Genomic DNA, 21,432 nt, shown 5'->3' with positions numbered 1-21,432 from the left:
TCTAAATCTGGACGGCTCGTAAACCCTCCGCCGTCTTTTGTGAACCGCTGCGGGTTTTCCAGAGAGCATTTTTGCAGAGTTGTGAGTCAGTTTTCAATCAGGGGGGATATAAAATCTGCATCATGACAAAACAAATTACGAGGCAATAACATTTTCACCACGTGAGATTATATCTGTTACTTGTTCCAGTAAGTTAGCAAGTCTGTAGGGTTGTTTAGGCTAAATCTGCTGTAGGTTTTTAATCCTTGAACAACATGCCTGTTTTTGGTTTTAACATTTCATATTCTAAATATAACACGATATAAAAGATAGAAGCAACAGGAGCACACTGATTATGGACACTGATCAGTATACAGCAACTAAAATAATCCAAAGAAGGCTGTTTGTACCTGCGTTAACATGCATCATGGGACATCTCTGTCATTTCACACCTGACATCAACATGTGTCTCTACGTGCATGTCGAGTGACCACCTGTGATCGGATCTCATCTCTACGATCTAAATTTAAATAAAAACGTACATCTTTCTGTTTGCAAAGAGCAAACGCACTGTTGGTTTTAACTGATCGACCCAACAGTATCAGCCAACATGCAGAGACGGACTGAAACAAAGAAAGAAATATCATCGTGTTTACAAAACGCCAAAATGAGAATGTGTCGTTTCATAAAGTTTCTCCAAACACAAAAACTCACAAGTCTTGTTTTGGTCTGCAGTAACAATTTTCCATAATATATGAATGAATAAGCAACATAAAAAATGACAATACATGAAAATAGATAAACAAAAAAACAATAACAAAAGTATATATTGACCAAGAAGTATGTAAGTTGATAAATCTGTTGTGTTGGTTGGTGGTTTGGTTTATAATAATCAATTTACATGCATTTTTATCCATTTTGTTATACTTTATAGATATATACAAACATATTTGATATTTATGTGTCAAACAAAAGGCTGCTATTGTTTCTGAAACAATGACAATAAACATCTATGCAGTTAAATTGTTAGAGCTTTTTTGCTGTAGCATGTAAACTGGATTAGTGCTACAAAGCCACTGGGTTTTGGCAAACAAGAAGAATGCGTGGAATAAATAAATAAATAAATCACTTTTCTTTACTTTTTATCAGACTACCCATTATGATTTGAGGTTTTTATCTATATATTTATATTCATGTGCTAAATTAGTGAAGTAGAGGCTAAGATGGGTCTGATAAAGTTGATGTTGTGTCATCACTGTCCTCCCAGACTAGTGTGAAAAATAAGAATGAGACAAATTCAAGATAAAAAGGTTGAATGCATGACGGACAGTGCAGCAAAATAAAACCCAAACATAAAACAACTACGTGTACAAATAGACACATCAGCAACTTGATTCGATAAACGGTTTGGATTTATACACTCCAATGAATTCTGCGTCTTTTTAATGCCGTTGGTTTGAAGATGTGGGTCAAATCTGCAGCCACACTTTCAGAATTCAAAACTTAATTTCGCTTAATTTCAGAAGTTTGTCTCCAAACCAGCTAAATCTCTCAGTTCAAATTCAGGACATCGCTCTGAATCGATGATCCGAGGTTTTTCCAAATTTCTCTCACAAAACTGCAGCTGCAATCTGACAGATACTGTTGTGTCAACACCAGCTGGAGTATTTGAGGAAGTCTTTTCTGGACAGAGTTGTGAATTTCTGGAAACACTCCCACCTTTTTTTTTTTTTTTATAATTTTCATTAACAAATATGTGACACAACTCACAAAAGAACTGAAACCTTTAGCAACATATTTATCAACAGGCCAAACAACCTAAATATGTAACAAAACATTAGATTAAAAATGACAAAAATTGTGCATAAATACATACAATTATTGTAATTAGAACATAAAGTAATATAATAAACTTTTTTTAGTAGAATAAAAGACAGCAGACACTCAGTAATGTTTATTATTTAGTCGATCGAGAGACAAGAATGAAAAGATCAACACATGAAGGAGTTCAGAAGCTCAGTGAGGACGCTGTCGGGTTTGAACATTCGCCCAAGTCACACACCCACTTACTATTTCTGTCCTGCAGTGAGATCTAGGTGTCTCTTCTGAAACTCACACACACACACACACACACACACATGCACACCCACACATGCACACACACTGGATAATCCGAGTGCCGGGTGGGTAGGCGGGAGAAAGCTGATCTGTTTGTGCGAGCGCCGGGGCTGTGAGAGACAGTGAAACAGAGTCCGGAGGGGTTGAAGAAAAAGAGTCGCAGGAGAAAAAAAAAAGTTAGTTCAGGGTTTGAAAAGTCCCGAAGAACTGGACTGAATGAAGTGCTTTAAACGAGGAGGTGAGTTTGCAGAGAGAGGGAGTTGGAATTTGTCCAGTTGGGGGTCTGCAAAGTGTGTTTGAGTGAGGGGAGGTGGGGGGAGTTTAAAGGGGGAGGGGTGGTGCAGCAGCAGCAGGGGGATGAGGGGACAGGAGGGTGGTGCAGGAGGGGGTCTGTGGTGCTTTGTGGTTGCTGGAATGCCTTCCTTTTTCTTTCTCCTGGTTTCTCCGCCTGCATGCACTTGCTCCCCTCATTCCCCTCCTTTTTAACTCCTCCTCTCTCTTTTCAACTCTGCGGTCAGCGGTTCATCAGTAGGCTCGGATCTACAGTACCTCCGAGGGGGGAATAACATGCTGCTGCTGCTGCCGCTGACTGTGTTTTCTTTCCTGCTAGGCCTGTAAACGTATGTCTCCAACACTTTTCTTTTAACAGCTTGAATGGTTTGTTGTGCTGTGATGTGTGGAGTGTTTTTCACGTCACTTTAACGGGACGATCTGTGCTGTACATGGATCTGTGCTCAGTGTTTTCACATGTAAAGCTGTTAAACTGCTGGTAACTAAACTAACTCAGCATTGAAAATGCAGCTTTACTGTCAGTGTTTTTTGAGCTGAGACCACGATCCTTTAGTGACAGCGAGACTTTTGTTTTTCTGTGTGTGTTTTGTTGGACTCGAGCTGAACTGGAAAACAGCCTCCGGGTCGAGGCTGCATTGATCTGTCTGTCTACAAGAGCCGGTCTGTTGTGGTGCTCATGGCGACACAAACAAGAAAACACAGAGGGGAAGCCAAACATTTTAGAATTTGCATTCACAAAATATCCCCACCTTGTTAAAGATAATCTGGCAGAGCTAATTGTTGTGATGGAGCAGGATGGTGGAGAGATTTACTCATTCATTCTCTCTACGCTTAGTTCCCTCTCGAGTCCTAAAGTTTGGCCCCGGAAGAGAAAAACAGATTCTCTTTCTTCATGTGACATTTCTTCTGCCCTGTGTGTTTCCGTCCATCAGGTGACGATGCGATGACGGGGGACACAGATAAATATCTGGCCCCCCAGGACCTGCGGGAGCTTGGGGACGACTCGCTCCCTCAGGAGGGCTACATGGGCTTCAGCGTTGGTGCCCGTTCACAGAGGTAAGAGACGTCAGAAATCAATCAACGTAGCATTTTGACAACAAATATGTAATGAAACAGCTGTCAGAACTGAGGATATCAGTCAGTCATGTCAGTGATGTGTTGTGAATACATCTGAGATGTGTGAACAGGCCCGGTCACACCAGAATTTAACAGTGTCAGAGGGTTCAACACCGGTGAACTCTGACACACAAACTCACAAAGTCAACAGACAGCAAACCATCTTGACAGTTCAGACATTTGAGTGAACGTAAAGTGAAACAATCTCAAGATGGAGAAAGTTTTTGTAGCTTGTTAGCCGTGATACACCTTCAACTTTTAACCTCTGCAGGAGTTTAAACATCTCCACATAAGAAAAGTGTTTTAAAGAGAGTTATGAGTCAGGATTCAATACTACAACTCACTATCCTGTTAGCAACAGGGCTAACAAGCTTGCTAACTGACAGTTGCTAGCTGTGAGAGCCTTTTCCCCTCTTTAATTACTCTGTATTTAATGATTTAATCAAAGAGAGTGTGTACAGACAGGAGTCCATGCTACAATATGTCTTTTACATAAATTATGTGACTTTATTCAACTTATTTTAAACATAAATTATTTTGTGAGGCTTCCTGTCAGGCACTTCAGCCTGCTGGCTAGCTATTAGCTTATTAGCCAGTGGGCAGAAGTGCTTCCTATCTTCAATTAAACTTTATTTAATGAGATAATACAAATGGACTGAGACACTTATAAGAGGGTCAATCCCTGCTACCAATATGTCTTTTGAATAAACTGCGTGAACTCACTGTTCTGTTAGCTGGCCGGCACCAGATGCACCAGTTAGCTTACTAACTGTTAGCAGGCTTGCTACTGTAGCTTTGAGAGCTTTTTGTCCTCAGCTTTAATTTACCTTTACTTAATCAGATAATCAAAATGGCGTAAAAGAGCTAAAGGACAAAAATGGTTTGAATAAACTGTTTGAACTCACTGTCCTGTTAGCGACCAGGCTAACCACAAGCTTGCTAGCTGTGATAGCTTTTGTTCCCTTCTTCAGTTACTCTGTTTGATGAGATAATGTACAACTATGAGAACAAAAATACTCAGGTTGAGTTCAGGACATGTTATCAGGATAATAATTGCTTGCTAGCCTGTGTGAATGTTTTGTGTTAGCATGTTGCTGGCTGGACTAGCGGCGATGTTGCTAGCTACAGTAGCGTAGCTCTTGGAGTAGATTTTGCTGTACATACACAACTTTGACAACTAGCTACATATCTAACAAAGATGTGTGGATGACTTTTGTTTTTGCCACTTTCTGGTGTGACCGGGTCTCAAAACACAAATCAGGTGTTTGTAGGATTGCTTAAAAAATGCTCATTATAGAGAAGAATACAGGAAACTGCTATTTTACACAGGAAGCAACTTAGTTTACAGGCTGTGCTGTCTTTTTTATATTGCTGGCATGTGTTAGACATTCCCACCACGGTCTCCCCTGGTTATGCTAATTACACTCCAAAGGTATCACAATTAATTTGATGCACCGAATTGAGGCGTACTAAAGAGTCTTTTCGGAGAAACACAATGATTTCTTAATAATCTTCCAGTGAGTAATAGGTTGACCGGGTTACGCTGGAGGCGCATGAACTGGTCCGAACAGAACATCAAGTCTTGTGAAAGCTCATGACCTAAAAACCAACACAGTCATTAACTCACAGAGAGTTTGTTTTATCAGTTTAACATCACGCTGTTTCCAGTTTCCAGTAATATGGTAACAGAAGAGATCCTCGTCTCACCAGTGGGAGGTCGTAGTTCGCTCTCTGTTGAGCTCACACAAAAATATTGACACACTGCGACCCGCTGGAGAGGGAGGAGGGGGAGTTATTGAATATCTGAGGGGTGACACACATGGACGCCGAGCAGCAGGAAATTAGCAGCATGTTCGATTGTGTGGCCTTGAGCGCTGGGTTACATCAACACACTCTGTTTGAATGGGGTGTGTGTGTGTGTGTGTGTGCGTGTGTGTGTGTGTGTGTGTGTGTCACGCCAAGTTTACAATCGTTTTTACAAATTGGTGCACTGCAGGGTTCAGATCACTTCCTGTTCAGTCAATTTAGGAGGGGAAAATCAGTATTAGTGAGGTGAAAGTAAGTCTCAGTGATCACTGATAGCATTTTAGATTTGAGGTTTTTAAAATGATCAATACATCGTGGTTTTGATCGTCTGTAAAAGCGAAAAACTCAGTCAAGGTTTGAGGTGGGAGAAGCCTCAGGGGTCGAACATAGGAACACGTCTGCTGGATAAAACAATAGATTTAAGTTAGAAGGGATTATTTCATCGTAGTTTTGTTTTGATGATTCAACCAAGAGGTTTTATACTCTTTCGAGCTTTTAAGGTGCCAAAAATAGATTAAAAAAATAGATAAAATCACAGCTAACGATGTCTATGCAGAAAACAAAGAGCCTTTCACAACTGGAAATGAAAATGAAACTGAAGTCATTGAGGAGATATGTGGAAATAGTCAGTCAGTCAGGAAAGCATCTTGCATCATTCTACCAAACCTGCATCTCTGCTCTGGCTTCTTCTCCTCTCTGCATCTTTTTGTCTCACTCCCCTGTTTGTTCATGACCTTTTATTCTCTCCTCATGTCCGTTTCTTAATGTTAGTCCCAAAGTCAGGTAAGGCTGAAGGCATGACGAGGCCTCCCTCCACCTCCCACCTCACCCCCTGCCTCCCCCATTTCACCCCTCTCCCCTCCCCCTGGACTCCAGTCACTATCAACATCATGACTTTGTGGTCCAGTGTAATACATATTTGTATGTTTGACTACTAACGTGATGATTTTGACCCGTTCTTTATGTTTTTGTTTGTGTACTGTGGTTAACTTTTGTGACCTTTATGTCTGATTTCTTACTTTCAGTTGAAAACAAGTGCTGCTGTGTTTCCTGCTTGTAGAGAACAGCTTGTTGTGTTTGCTTTTGTTTTTTGACTGTGGTCACTGTATCGTTAATGCCTGGGTTTTTTGTGGGTTAGCTATAATAAGTGGAGCTTTGCATCATTTTGGTTTTCTGTGTGGAGTATTCCTTCATCGAGCTTCCAGGGACCTGAACTGATAAATCTGTGGGCAATAGTTATTGCCTCCATCAGTTTAGAGTCAAATAGTGATGACAAGTAGTGAACAGTGCAGAGTATTCTCACTGTATGTTGTCAGACACTCTCACTGGTGAGAAAGATATGTACATTTCATACAAAAATGTACATCTACGCACATTAAAAAAAGAGTTTTAACAGAAAAAATACCTTAGCGTGTGTTTATTCTGAAAAGAAACAACAGGATGTTGTTGTTTTGCTTTCTTTCTTAAGCACCATAGATTATTTAGTTGTTGTTGTTGCTGTGCACTGCATCACAAGGAACAATTATGTATTATATTCATACTATACATGGTGCCCCGTATGAGGCAACACACAACACGTTTTTAGATCATTGGGGTTTTTTTTTAAGTTTAACAGTTTGTAGGTTTTCTTTGCTTATGCTTTACACAAACCTGGATTTGTTCTGTAATAGATGCATTACAAACAAATGTTCAGGGAGTTCAGATTACTTTAAAATCATGTGTGTTTTTGTCTAATACGGAAGCCTAGAGTGGCCACGGTTGCAAATCTTCCTGTTATTTCAGGATTATTGATGAATGTTTAAAAATGCCTAAACTTATATATACAGACGCACAACACAACCCTGAATTTGTGATTGAATAAATGTCTTATAAAGACAAATGTTCAAGGCGTTTTAGATCAGAACTATTACTTCTATATCAGATGTATTTTTATCTTAAACGGAAGCTAGCTAGGTAGATTTTAAATGTCTAAATTAAAACAAATCAAACATATAGAACTCTGAATTTGTGATCAAACAGATGTCTTTCAAAAAACAAATGTTCAGAAAGTCGTAGATTACAATTATTACTGTTAGATCATACGTATTTTATCTCATACGGAAGCCAACAGCACCTATGATTGGATATTTTTTAGTTGTTATCGTAGGATAATTTATAGAACATTTAAAATGCTTAAATTAAAACAAGTCAAAAAACAAATAAAACAGGAATAATGTGATTAAAACAAAGACAATCAGTATGACTCTTGCATAGGAAATGCACAGGCCTAAAGACTAATTTGAATGACATGATAAGATTATGTCATTACCCAGAAATAACAAGATATCAGGATCATTATCTCATTAGTTCCTTTTCTTTCCATGAGAAAGTCACTTCAAGCTAAATAATTTGCAACGTTGAGGAAATAGGATGAAGAAGTTTATATACTGCAGCCGTGATCCATCTCTGCTTCCGTAGATTTGTCACGTCAGAATATGAGTTGTGTTTTTTACCGCATTTTATGACAGAGCAGCTCCTCTGAGCTGATTGATTCACTTTGCTTTAATTGTGTGGAGCAGATAGTTGTGTTGTAATTGCGTTCGATGTTGCAGGCTTACATTCATCACACGTCATCGCTCAAGAATGCCCTTTATTTGCCTCATAAAAGCCTCTCCCATCACAAACAACATCAGTGAGACAGAAACATAATCTTTTGAAGAAGCTACGGTTTAATATGGATGTGATTAACGCTACAGAAGCTAATTACCCTTCAGATTTGTCATCACGACGGCCGATACCAGCCTCCTGTCCTCGCTCTGTGCCTATTGTCCATCATACAGTAATCTGCTTAACTTTCATAAGCTACTCTCCTTCCCTCAAACTTGCATGGTTGCATGGCGTGAATAGTTCAGTTGCTGCAGGCAGGTACAGACGATATATCCACACACGTTTTCTTGTTTTTTGCTCTGTACATTCACCGTCCAAGAGGTTTTATTCTAGAATCAGACACTGACAGCTGCATCTGGACGTCTACAGATGCTGTTTTGTGCCTCAGATGAATTAGTAGCCTTTTGCTCAACAATCACTTCTTTCTAGTTTTGGGGTTTTTGTCTTGGATTGAGTCTTCGTCAGCGTCCTTTCTTGCCTTGTGGTTGTTGCTGGTGCCATACAGTCAGGTTCCTGGAAGCTGCATGCATTTTAATGTGTTTATGTTTGTTTTTTCTGTTCACTTTCATACTTCCCCCCCCTCCCTCACACCAACCCTCCTCCCAACTCCTCCTCCTTCCTCCTCCTCCCCCTCACCTCCCCTCTCCATCATTGTGACTGTTGTCTTGGTAATCCGTGACTTCAACGGCAACCACACCAAGCCTGCGTTCCTTCAGTTCTGATAGGTCCAACACGCTGAACCGGAGCTCGTTCACGCGGGACAGCATGATGATCGAGGAGATGCTGGCGCCAAAGGAGATGGTACGTACACGGAAAAGGTGCATGTGTTCTGTCTCTTTTCGTCTTCTGTCTCTATTTCGGTCGGTAATCCGCAGGTCGTTAACTTCACGCGAGACACAGTTCTCTCTCCAAATGTGCCGAGCTGTCTTGCGGCTGTGCCAAAAGCCAGGCTATTCACCAATCCTCTTACCCCTGAGTTGGTGATGACATAAAGACGACCAATCCAGTTACATTTTACTGAAAGAGGAAATGAGATTAGCGGTTAGTTCTGCTATCTAAGAGGGATTACAGAGATGGCACACCCACTAAAGGGTGCAGCAAGGATGGCACTTGAGTGGTAGCTCAGGTAGAAGGTGTCTGGAGAAAATATCCAACAAAACAAAAAGACAGCAGGGCTGCTGTCAGCGGACTGTTGCCTCGGTACAGCAGCAGGAATAAAACTCAGATATAACTGAGCATTTTTGCACCAAAGTCAAAAGTTTTTAATTCTGTTTTCAGGTTGTCCATCGGTTTCGCTTGATATCTGGACAACACCTCGAAATTTGGCACAAATGTCTTCTTGGATGAATTGATCAGATTTTGTTGTGACCTTTAAAGAAACAAATGTTCGCCCATTTCTCAACAATTAATCTGATATGACAACAGGATAAAATGATGATACTTTAAACCCAGAGGGCAACGGTCAACTTCACTGTGACATCAACATATTCTGCAAAAAGTCTTCCGGCTGTTATTCAACGCCATGGCTGAGGAACAGTAAATTAACTTTGAACAGGCCTTTAATTACATGCTTGAAATAATGTATGTGGTTCAGAAAAGCTTAAGAGATTGTCCCGTCAGTGAATATCCCAGTTTGAATTATGAAACACTTACATGTCTTAAAAACATGCTAACAAGCGGCTACATGAGACTACAGAAACTGTCGGGGATATTAAACATCACGCCGAATGCGGTGATTCATCTACTCACTAGTTCGTCTTCACGGGCCGACTTTAGCTGCAAATTGTTCTTACTCTTAACTTCACAACTTGTAGATAGATCAATTTATCTTAAAGTGTATGATATAACGTTGGCTATTACTTCCGCATATCTTAGTTTATTCAGCAAGTCAAAATCCAACAGAAGGATGCTAATTTCTGGTCATCCCTGCAGCAACTTAACTTTTTTGGCATGATCATAATGAAACACAGTATTGCCGATGCACTGTATTAATAATGGATGTTGACTATTATAATACAAAGAAATCAAAAAATATATATCTACTGTGTGTATAGCAGCAAGCAAACAAACAGCTTGGTGAACAAATATTTAAACAAAAGCAACAAAACAACCACAGGAATTACTAGAAACACAAGACAAGATCAGCTGTGTGTGTCGATACGGCTCAGTATTAGAAAAATGTACGTGTATAAGTACAAAGTTGTATCTGTAAGTACCTCAAGTATAGCACTTGAGTAAAATGTACATTCCACTGCTTTAACTCCAAACGAGAGCCTTCATTAGGAGTCTGGAGATGCTCTTCTATGCTGTTATTTTCTGCCTGTCAGTGTTACTTCAGCGCAGTGAGACGCAGGATCCAGTCATTTACCTTCAGAGTAACATGATTATATGATCTGTGAATGTAACAGCTGCTGAATAACAGCTTGTCTTCCTCTCACGCTGCTCCAGATGCTCTGTAAGGAAAGGTCTTTCATTGTAGAGCAACACAATAAGGTAGATGCTCATCGAGTCGTCGTGCACTCCCATCTGTCAGCGCATGTGAAGGATGTCAGTCAGACTTCATTATCATTTATTTTATGTTGCATCATCAGAGCATGTATTTAGTCATCATTTATTATTCATTGCTACAACCGTTATATATATTTTGTCTATGACTCAACGTGCAGAAGGTCGCGTGCATCTAATCATGGACAAGAGTCTAATAAGCTAAGCTAACTAGCAAGGACGCCGTCGGTGTCCATGGGCAGATGCAATTTCATCAACAAGTTTCATTTTCTTAATTTTTGCTCTTTTTTGTGGTTGTTTAAATGCACGACTTTATGAACAAACACATTTTGTACACCGATTTTGGAGATTTCCTTTAAAACCCATTCAGATTTCAAACGCACGTCATCATTTCTCGACTTTCTTCTTCACAAAACACTCGTACGTCGGCGTGACCTTTGCCGTCTCTCATCCGCAGCATTTGGCGGCGGCGAAGGACGCGGATAACGACTCCCTGAGGAGGTACAGCTGGACGGCAGACACTCTGGATAACATCAACCTCGTCTCCTCGCCGATACACTCCGGGTAAGCACGTTTTGAAGGGATGAGTGGATAAAGACGGGAGGAGAAGGGAGGGAAAAAGAAGACAAGGATCAGGGTACATGTCGACCACATGCTGTCTCACTGAACAGCAGTCAAGAAGGAGGGGAAAAAAACTTGCTTCGGCTTTTTAGATGAAAAGAGGAATAAGAGGTGTGACGGAAGAAGAGCTCTACCTGTTATGTATTCTCTGTCTGTCGTCCTCACCGAATCTCTCTCTCATTTTCTTTCCCCTCGAGTAATCGGCTCCTACCTGCAGCGGTTTCTCTTCATCCTCTCTGATTGTCTGTTCTTTTTAAAATTTTAAAGCCAATCTGTCCGAAGAGGTTACACCTCCCTCATTTCCTTGATTGCTGTGTGATAACATGGTTTCAAACCTTTAATAAAAACACACCCAGAGCCTGCTGCTGCTTCAGAGAGGTGAAACTCGGCTGTAATTCGTCTCTACAGTGCAAACAAATCCAGAAATCTGAGCAGCTCCCACCTGATGCTGAAGGTCAGGTGAATTATTGACCCGGCAGCAGCAGATTCACGTGTGAGTCACCCAACTGTGGAAATGAAGGAGCTGTAACTCAAAGCAACAGTTTGACATTGTGGGAAAAAAGACAAATTCTGTTTCTGGCAGAGTTAAATGAAAAGATTGATACGACTCTCAAGATAAAAAAGAGGCCCAGAGCTGCTTATTTTGGCACGAAGGCTGGAAGTGGCATCACTCTGTCCAACAAAAGAATCCACCTGCCGCTGCTTCGTTGTATCTCCTGTTGAATCTGTCCAAGACCTGAAGTGTAAAAGCAATTCCAGTCTTGATTTCGAAGCTAAGCTAACTGGCTAACCAGCACAAGACAAAAACAAGTAATTATAAACAGATATAAAATAAAAAAAACAGTGTATAACATCCCGAGGAACACACTGCACCAGCGATGTATCCAAACATAAAAGTTTAAAGGAACATTTCAGGTAATTTTTAACTTGGGTTGAAGTTTCGTAGTCCACAAAACCCTGAGAAGCCCTGAAATCCCAAACTGATTATAAATTATGTTATTTTTACCCTTTATTAAGTCAAAATGTCAAATCAATTTAAGATCTCAGGGCCTCCAGAGTTTTAGATTATGCCAGACGAGCTCTATGAAGCCATTTAATGTTTTATATCTACTTTAGCCGTGTGGAAGATGCTACTAAACTGTTTTTCTATTGACTTTACTTGACTTTCCATCAGCATGGGGTCAAGTTGATAACTTTAAACTCCAACACCACAACAATTTGTTACTTCAGGGTCTCTGTGACTTCCAAAATTTGTTTAAAAGCACTCAAAGAAATCAGATTATGGAGTTTATTTAGCCGACAGACATCGGAGTGGTATCAATCTCCTCATCTAACGCTCCACCAGAAAGCAAATAAGCGTATCTCCCAAAATGTTGAACTGTCCCTTTAAAGGACTCCGTGGTAAACGGTCTTCTCAGTGGTGTTTCCGATGACAAAGCTCTGTTGTTGACCTGTCACTCCTGCGTTGCTTTGTCGTCCATCCTGCAGTTTTTCCTCTCCGCTCCCGCAGTACGACAGCAGGTGATTGACTGTGATTGGTTGCTCTTCTTTATCACCACCCACCGACCTTTGTTTGTGTTTTACTTCCTGTTTCCGGTGACATCACACACATCACCCTCCTCCTCCTGTGTTCCCTCATAACATCTGTGTTTGCTCTCCTCACAAATGAACTGTGTCGTTACAGACTTTATAAAAAAAGTGGTTTGGATTTCTTTGACTTTGTGTTGATGTCTTTTGTCTGGAGGACGCTGTTGTTCGTCTCTCGTTGACGCGGTCAAATAAAAGTCCCGTTCGAGATGAATTTGCTGCAACCACAGATTTACATTTGTGTTACTTAATCATACTTTTCAAACGATGATTTATGCAAAATTATGTTTTATATTCTCACCATTCTGTTCGACAGCAACATACAAACTAACCTGACATCTCGCTCACCGTATTGCATGGTGTGGATTCGTGTGTGTGGATTCGTGTGTGTGTGTGTGATTTCCTTCTTTAAGTCAAAACGAGTTGCACACAGATCTACACCGCCTTCTAACATGGATCAAACTCAGGTTACGCCGGAGGCTCCTGTGTTGGCATCTTGGCTAATTCACTCACATAATGACTGAGCATTTATTCATTTATAATCTTTAAAACTCTGTTTTTAAAGTGCAGCCACTGCCAACACAGAAACCTCCTCACATGTCCGTTCCTCCTCCTTCTTTAATCTATCTTCTCTTTTTTCTCTTTTTTTCGTGTGTTTTGAGGATCACGGCATGGGAACAGACCTCACCTCAACTAAAGCTCTCCTCTCTCCATCATTATTGCTGTTTCACTGATAATGTATTTTGCTTCTTATTCCATTCCTCCTCCCTCTCTGCTTTGCTGTCCTTCTGTCTCTTCCTCCCTTTTTTCCTTCTGTTTCACTCCTCCTTCAGGTTTCTCGTCAGCTTCATGGTCGACGCCAGGGGCGGCTCCATGAGGGGGAGTCGTCACAACGGCATGCGCATCATCATCCCGCCCAGGAAGTGCACGGCGCCCACCAGGATCACCTGCCGACTGGTCAAGAGACACAAACTGGCATCGCCTCCTCCGATGGTGGAAGGAGAAGGCCTGGCCAGCCGATTGGTGGAAGTCGGTCCGGCGGGAGCTCAGTTCCTCGGGTAAGATTCAGTTCTTTTACAAAAACCTCACTTATATTGTTTCGTACTTGCTTACTTTTCCACGTCTGTTCGGTGACTTGACATCTCTTTCCCTCCGCTTCTTGCATCGCCATCCCCAAAACCATCTGTGTTGATATTTGAACGTGTGAATGTGTGTCTGTGCATGTCGAGGCGTAAAAAAAAAAAAAAAACCCTGCTGTTTAATTTGCAGTTTAAGTGTAAATCGTTGCAGTGTGCTCACCCTCAAGCGTCACGTCCAGCTGTGGTTTGCCATCGGCACAGTAAAGGCAACATCACTGACAGATGTGAACTGTGTTAAAGTGTTGATTGTGAAGATTAAAGCGACACAAAGATTACGGAGATACAAATATCTGTTACACTGAACCCTCTAGTGTTGTTTCTAATAGAGCTGATAACTAGGAACTCATTTTGTTGATTGTTGTAATTGAAATCCCTTCTGATTTACCGATGAGGTCTCTTAATTAAAACATTTTTTCTGCTGGAAAAGCACCAAGACGGCATTTTTGCAGCATTTTTCCCAAACATGGCGGCACCCGGCGGGGCCCTGCACACCCCCTGAGTCCAGAGTACATCTGCTCAACTAATTTAGAAAAGAAAATAAGCCAGATATTTGTGATTTGGAGAAACATGAACACACAAGAAGGATTACAAATGAGTGTGAAGCTGATCTTGAGTGTATCTATCCTCACAATAACTATAACCAGCAGATAAGATGCGCAGGAATAGTCTCCCACAAGCTGGAAGATAAATGTCTGAAACATCCAGCAGCTGCAAAGTGCATTTAGGATGAACACACGCTTCAAAAAAAGAGGACAACATCTATTCAAAAGAAGAAATTTGTTGTGTCGATGAACGACTTCTTCTGAAGCCTTCAGCGGTTTGTCAACAAAATAGTTTGGGACCCTCTGATGTCATTTTCCGGGCTTGATTTGTCCCACTTGTGTTAAAAAAAAACAAAAATATCCATCATAAAATCATAAAAAACAGAAGACAACAGCACATGCTCACATTTTAAGAGATGAAAGCAGACACTGTTTGGTATTTCTGCTCGATGAATCTCTCACAGACTAAGAACACCAGGCGGAGAAGCATTTTCATGCCGTCTCTGCTTCCACTTCTGACCACGACCGACACCTGTACACCACCGCAGCAAGGTGAAATCACAGAATGTCAGCAAAGATTAGATTTGCTCTTGTGGCATCTCACAACCGCCGCCAACCTGTGACCTTCCTCCCCTCAAACCTGTGCTGAGAAGACCTCATGTCTGTGCAGGAAGACAGACAGAAAGGCTTTTTGTTCAGCTCTCAGTTCTTTTGTTACGTCAAACTGAATCTCTTCAGTTTCTGTCCTGCGTCCCCTATTTGTACTTTTAAACATATAAGCTGTATTTTAATTTTTCTGACACAAACTCCCTGTTTACCGTAGGGCTAATTCAGTGATCTTTCATATTGATTTGTAAGAAGTGACATGGCGTGTTAGCTAGCTTGTGTTGTTGTTTAACATGCTGTGAAATGATATTTACACAACGCTATTTCCTTTCGGTCTTGCTAGCATAACGTTAGCCATCTGGCTAAGAGCTGAGACGAAGGCTTCGGGCTGAGCGGACTAGCTTAACTCCTGTTGCTGAATCGTATCTGGTAGTGGAGTAGTGAACGTTTCCATTACGTACGAACCCTATTGGATTGTAATGATTCTTTCAGCTATTAGTCACTGTCAGGTGTTGCCAGAAAAACTGAGTTTCTGCTTGTAAAAAAAGTTATATTTTGGCCGCAAACGTTTACGTTAATGGTCATACTGTTTTTTTCTTTGGCAAGCGACCATGTTGGAAGCAGAATAATGCTCTTAAAGGTATAAAGGTGTCTATAATCAGGCAACCTGTCCTCCACATCCTTTAACACCTCGTCAAGCATCGTCCCTTACATAATCAATACTAGTGCTGTGCAATATGGAGAAAACTTTATATCCTGATGACGATTATATATCCTGACGTGTCTTTAAGTGGTAGAAAAGTTCAGACGTGTTTTCGAGTTGCTAGTAACAACCTGTTGGCGGCATGTTTTGCAGATTACCGTTGTCTGGTCGGTGTCTGACTTTTTAAACCCCTTTTCGGCACAAACCTTCTTGGGGTTCTGCTTCTGTATCGTTGATGTAACGTTACTAATAACGTTATTTGCGTCTTCCGTTGCGCTCTCCTCCGTCTCCGCCATGCTGCTTTGCCTCCTGAGCGACCGGCGCTGTAAACGAGTCCTTGCGGGTGACGTAAAAATGCCACCACAAAGCAGTTGCGTTGATGCAGTTACATTCGCCTTCATACAATAAACTTGTTTTGAACTAAAAATGTTGATATCCAACGGTCATTCCGGCGTTGAGTTGTGCTTTACGCGTCGTATTAAATCACAACCGTAGTCTACGTTAACGTTAGCGTAGCATCAGTGCTAAACAAGTAGCCATTATTATATCGCAACACGATTCATCAACACTAGATGCAGCTCTGCTGTCGTGTGAGTAGTTCCCATTACTGTTGTCACTACTGGAAAGAGGGAACAGGAATCTCCTTACTGACTTTGCGAGTGTGTGTTTTGTTGTATGAATGTGGGTGCGTGTGTGTTTCATTATCTTGCGGACGCAGTAAACTACATCTTCCCAGAAAGCTGCCAGCCCTTAATGAAGGCGAGAGCCTGGTTAGTCCAGTGCTACAGCTGGGACCCAGAGGAACTAGATTTGTTGGGTAGGAAACCAACTATAGCTACCTCCCCCTCCCTCCTCCCCCACACTCCTCCCTTCTCCTCCCCCCGTCTGTACCTCCCACCTCTCCCAAGGAAACGACATGACAGAGGCTGATTCATGCTGATGGATATGATTATTTTACCCATCTCCCTTGACTTTGATTTGTTAGGATGCAGCATTACTACTACACTGTGTGGTTGCCATGTAGTTTTGGGAAGAAGTCAATGATATTTACTTACAAGAACAACTTCTTACTTATATTTAAAGTTGGTTGGACGACGAGTCAGAATGTAGCTTTTATACATTTGAGATTTTAAAATTCTTCCTAAAACTACAGAATATAACTTTAAATCCATTACGGTTACTTTCCAGCCACTTTCCATTTAGAGACCATTGTATTTTTTTTATTTCAGAAGCTTTCAGTGGGTTTCTGATGTCACTGAAAGTCAGCGTTTTGATTGGCTGTTTGGACTGGACTGCGCTTGTTGGGCATGAGCCTTTTCCTCCTCAAGCCAAGCATCATCCTGCTTCCCATGACCGTTGTTACTTTACTTCACCTGAACGATCAGTTTTATGATCATCATCTCACAGTGTTTTGTGTGATTAATTTGCCGAGCCACTGATAGAACGAGTTGTACTGATCCAACTTGAGATCGGCAGACTTGCAGAAGTGCCAGAATAAATGTGGCACTGCACATTTCTGCAAACCACAGATATACTGGAACTAAATGTTTCTTTATAGTTTGATTTTCATTTTATGTTGTGATTATGTTGTGTTTATTGTCTGGTTAGCACAACAACCACTTGGTTACAGCTAGGAAAAGATCTTATTTTGTCTTAAATTACCCAGTGTGCTGCCACAAACATGTCCTGACATTTTGGTAAAGATATTTGGTTTTGTTGCCACAAAGACGGCTTGAAAATGTCTCGACGTCTCGCTTTTTTGTTGCCATGTCATTATGTTTAGGAAAATAATGTTTTGGTTTAAAATACCAAGTGTGTCGCCACAAAACACAGCTGGCAAACGTCCAGATGTCTCGTTAAAAATATCCAGTTTTGTTGAAGCAAAAAATCTTGATGTCTCGCTCTTGTGTTGCCACATCATTTTCCCCAGGGAAATAATGTTTTGGCTTAAAATACTCAAGTTTGTTGCCACAAACGTTGTTATGAAATACAATAATGTAACAATTTGATTTTGTCCAGGAAACATGTGATTTAGCAAGCTTGAAACTGGATGGTTTAATAGAAATGTAGGAAAGTTAAAGTTTACTGTTGGAGCAGCTAATAACAGGACAGAAATGGGTGTTGCAAAAGATTTCTTGCCGTCTGTTAAAATGTGATTATAGTTTGTTAAAAAGCTGAAAATTTAAATACAGAGTTGAGGCCTCGTTTAACGGCATTTGATGAGATTTCTTCAAAATAGAACTAGCTCATCTTAAAACGCTTAAAAGGCAAAATCCTTTTTCCCGTAAAGATATAACATGGAGGAGTTCTGTATTAAAATGTCTAAAAACAACTAGAGTTGCGTACTCAACTTATCCTAAATATTTCAAACCCTTACTCAAGCTACCAGTGTTTCGTTTTGTCGTGTGTTCCTACTTCTGGGATATTGAGGTCTTCAAATTTAAAGACTAAACTTAATGTGAATAAACCTTGTTCATAGATATTTTGTGCCTACAGATGTACACACTGCGTTTATCTGCAGCAAACAGCCAGATTACTCTCAGTGAATTCACCAGCAGCTCAAGTATTCTCTCTCTTCTTTTCCCGTCTCCTCTCTGTAACGTTCACAAAGTAAACGACCTGGATTCGTCTCCAACATTACCAGAAAATATCAAAAAGATGTTTGAGGATATCTCAATCTTGGCGGGATGATCAATGAATATACTTCCTCTGATACCTCCACAGTGGTTATTTCAGTCTGTCTTATTCTACCCTGAGAAAGAAATCTGTCCTCAGGCTAGATTCTGTTCATCCTTCTCTCTTACGTTGCATTCATGCCTTGTCTGAATCAGGGCTGTGCAGCTTTCTCTCTCCTTCCTCACTCGTCGTTTCCATTTCATACGTCCTGTCGAGTCACGACATGCGCTGTGAATGTCTCATCCATCCGCAGCACGGCCACAGCTGTCGTTACCACACAACGCTGTCATCAGCACAAGTTCATTCACACCTGTGCAGAATGTTTCTGAGACCCTCAATGTTTCTTATTTATATTTCACTTTATTGTAAATGAATTGTTGTTTATGCTTAAAGAAAAGCTCGATGCTGTCCTGTAGTTTTTGAACTTCAGACGTAATTTTGCATTAGTTTAGCCCGAGAACGAGAAAGAATGAAACTCTCTTCTCTTCTTAGATTTGACCACACGCTCCTTTGATTACGTATGATTAATTAAACCATACTTCCATGACGTCTACCTCACCAGGCCTGTGATAGTGGAGATCCCTCATTTTGGCTCGATGCGAGGCCACGAGAGAGAGCTGATCCTGCTGCGCAGCGAGAACGGAGAGTCCTGGAAGGAGCACCTGTACGACTGTAAGACCGACGACCTCAATCAGCTCCTCAGCGGGATGGATGAAGGTAAAACTCACATTTTACATCTTTTTACTGTGATTATTACGTCTCATAGCGCCACAGAATCGAGTTTAAAGTGTTTTTAATGGGTTTTCCATCCCTGTAGAACTAGACAGTCCTGAGGAGCTGGAGAAGAAGAGAATCTGCCGGATCGTCACCAAGGACTTCCCGCAGTACTTCGCTGTAGTGTCTCGGATCAGACAGGAGACCAATCAGATGGGACCAGAGGGCGGGACTCTGTGCAGCCGGAGCGTCCCATTGGTTCAAGCGTCCTTCCCTGAGGGGGCGTTAACCAAGAAGATCAAAGTCGGACTGCAGGTGAGAAGTTTGTTGTTTTCATTTATCCGTCTCACTCACAGGACCAAGGAGCACGCTAAAGAACAAAGATATAAAAAAACAACAACAAACAAACATATAGATAGAAACATTTAGAATAATTAAACACACCTCATCTCTGACTCCTTGTTTCCTCGTCTCTGTCAGGCTCAGCCAGTTCCCGACGACACGGTGAAGAAAATCCTTGGTAACCGAGCAACCTTCAGCCCCATCGTTACCGTGGAGCCCAGGAGAAGGAAGTTCCACAAGCCCATCACCATGACGATCCCAGTCCCGCCCCTCTCAGGGGAGGGGCTTAGCAACGGCTACAAGGGAGACTGTACCCCGTGTCTCCGCCTCCTCTGTAGTATTACAGGTGTGTGTGTGCGTGTTTACCTATCTTTATGAGGACTAATAAACCAGTTTGAGTTGAAGTACCTTGAGAGAAAGGACTTATTTTTGAAAATCGAGGATATTTTGGCTCTTTATTTTAAAATCAAATCAAATTTTGATTGTACTGCATATTTCAAACACATTAGAGAGGTTATATGTCGTTTTAAATATTTTAACTTGTTAATCTTTTATGAGCAGTCATAAAACAAGTCTGGAGGGAACGTTTTATGAAAAATGTTCAAACATTAAACTTATCTTAGTCGAGCTTGTAACCAGCTGATCCTAAAACATCGAATCTTATTATTAAACTATAATTAGAATAGTATGATCACGACGTCTGTCTTTTAAATCCCTCTGCATGTTCCCCGTCAAATTAAAAGTGGATCTTCAGGATGTTTGATGTGTTTTTATCTGATTGTCTCCCAGGTGGAACGTCCCCGGCTCAGTGGGAAGACATCACCGGCACAACTCCTCTCACCTTCGTCAATGACTGCGTCTCCTTCACCACAAATGTTTCTGCCAGGTGAGACACACTAAACACACTTTATTTTGGGAAGAACTCTGTTGTATATCTCTTCGCGTTTGAACTGATTTCACACGCATCTTGTTCAGGTTCTGGTTAGCAGACTGCCATCAGATCCCAGAGACGGTGGGTTTGGCCATGCAGCTGTACAGGGAGCTGATCTGTGTGCCCTACATGGCCAAGTTTGTGGTGTTTGCGAAGATGAACGACCCGGTGGAGTCCAAACTGAGGTGCTTCTGTATGACGGACGACAAGGTGGACAAGACCCTGGAGCAGCAGGAGAACTTCGAAGAGGTGGCCAGGAGCAAAGACATTGAGGTACATGATTATTGGTTGGTTTTTATCTCTTCTTATCCTGTAGAAAGGCTTTAATTTGAAGCATTATCTAAAATAATGTGTAATCAAGCCCATCTCCTGACTGCATGTCCTTAAAAAGTGCTAACATTGCTTAAATTCAAGGCCTTAAAGGTCATTAAATTACCTTGAGTTTTAATTTGTGAGGTCTTGATGACACAAACTTTTCATCTAATTTAATTTATCCATCTTGTAACTGCTTGTCGTCAAAATTAGTCAAGCTCTTGCTTCTAATGTTACAGTTACGTTATTAAACCTACCACTGAACCGAATACTCTCTTACTTTATACTTGAACTTGAACCTTATTAACTCAATCAATTAACCATATTCCCACATAAAACCTACATGATTTGTCCAATAATCCGTCTTAAATTTGGTTAAATTAAAGTTTAAAAAGCATGCATTTGAATAATGTTGCCTGTTGACACCACAGTTTCAGCGATGTGTTACTTCCAGACCTTAACTCACAACAAGTGATGCGTTTTGTTGTTGTATGTGACCGTTGTTCTCACCTCTGCGTTGTCCTCTCTCAGGTTCTGGAGGGCCGGCCCATCTATGTGGACTGCTATGGAAACTTGGCTCCACTGACTAAAGGTGGTCAGCAGTTAGTACTGAACTTCTACGCCTTCAAGGAGAACCGTTTACCCTTCTGTGTCAAGGTACTACAGTTCACACACTCTGTCATCAACACTGACTACAACACCTCGATGTCAATAGGATGTGTTTCCGTTACATCACTATGTTAGATTGTTTTAACTCTGCTCTACTTCCCACACTAACTTTCAATACAATGAACCCAG

At 41.2% G+C, this 21,432-nt stretch overlaps 1 protein-coding gene and 1 long non-coding RNA gene across 22 annotated transcripts in view; one reads left to right on the top strand and one right to left on the bottom strand.

Moving 5' to 3' along the window:
• LOC115570976 (ankyrin-3-like) overlaps positions 1–21,432 on the top strand; it is a 106,476-nt gene that overhangs the window by 56,050 nt on the left and 28,994 nt on the right. For 6 of the 21 annotated variants that reach the window (XM_030399859.1, XM_030399857.1, XM_030399855.1 and 3 more), the window contains 13 exons: positions 3,321–3,444; positions 8,658–8,757; positions 10,405–10,449; positions 10,919–11,025; positions 12,571–12,603; positions 13,503–13,727; positions 16,378–16,476; positions 18,898–19,052; positions 19,153–19,364; positions 19,530–19,737; positions 20,181–20,277; positions 20,367–20,595; positions 21,166–21,291. In XM_030399859.1, coding sequence (XP_030255719.1) covers positions 3,321–3,444; positions 8,658–8,757; positions 10,405–10,449; positions 10,919–11,025; positions 12,571–12,603; positions 13,503–13,727; positions 16,378–16,476; positions 18,898–19,052; positions 19,153–19,364; positions 19,530–19,737; positions 20,181–20,277; positions 20,367–20,595; positions 21,166–21,291 — 1,760 coding nt within the window. Of the gene's footprint in view, positions 1–2,150; positions 2,336–2,527; positions 2,718–3,320; positions 3,445–6,081; positions 6,094–8,657; positions 8,758–10,404; positions 10,450–10,918; positions 11,026–12,570; positions 12,604–13,502; positions 13,728–16,377; positions 16,477–18,897; positions 19,053–19,152; positions 19,365–19,529; positions 19,738–20,180; positions 20,278–20,366; positions 20,596–21,165; positions 21,292–21,432 lie in introns of those variants that run through there. The other 15 variants (XM_030399874.1, XM_030399873.1, XM_030399875.1 and 12 more) reach the window with 9 other exon arrangements.
• LOC115570980 (uncharacterized) lies at positions 19,114–19,564 on the bottom strand. Its single transcript, XR_003981856.1, has 2 exons — positions 19,494–19,564; positions 19,114–19,419 (listed from the first exon to the last, which is right to left on the bottom strand). It is a non-coding gene; the product is annotated as an uncharacterized LOC115570980 (long non-coding RNA).

This window comes from Sparus aurata, chromosome 20 (genome assembly GCF_900880675.1).
Source record: "Sparus aurata chromosome 20, fSpaAur1.1, whole genome shotgun sequence".
NCBI lineage: Eukaryota > Metazoa > Chordata > Actinopteri > Spariformes > Sparidae > Sparus > Sparus aurata.
This window is presented reverse-complemented; position numbering and strand designations above follow the sequence as displayed.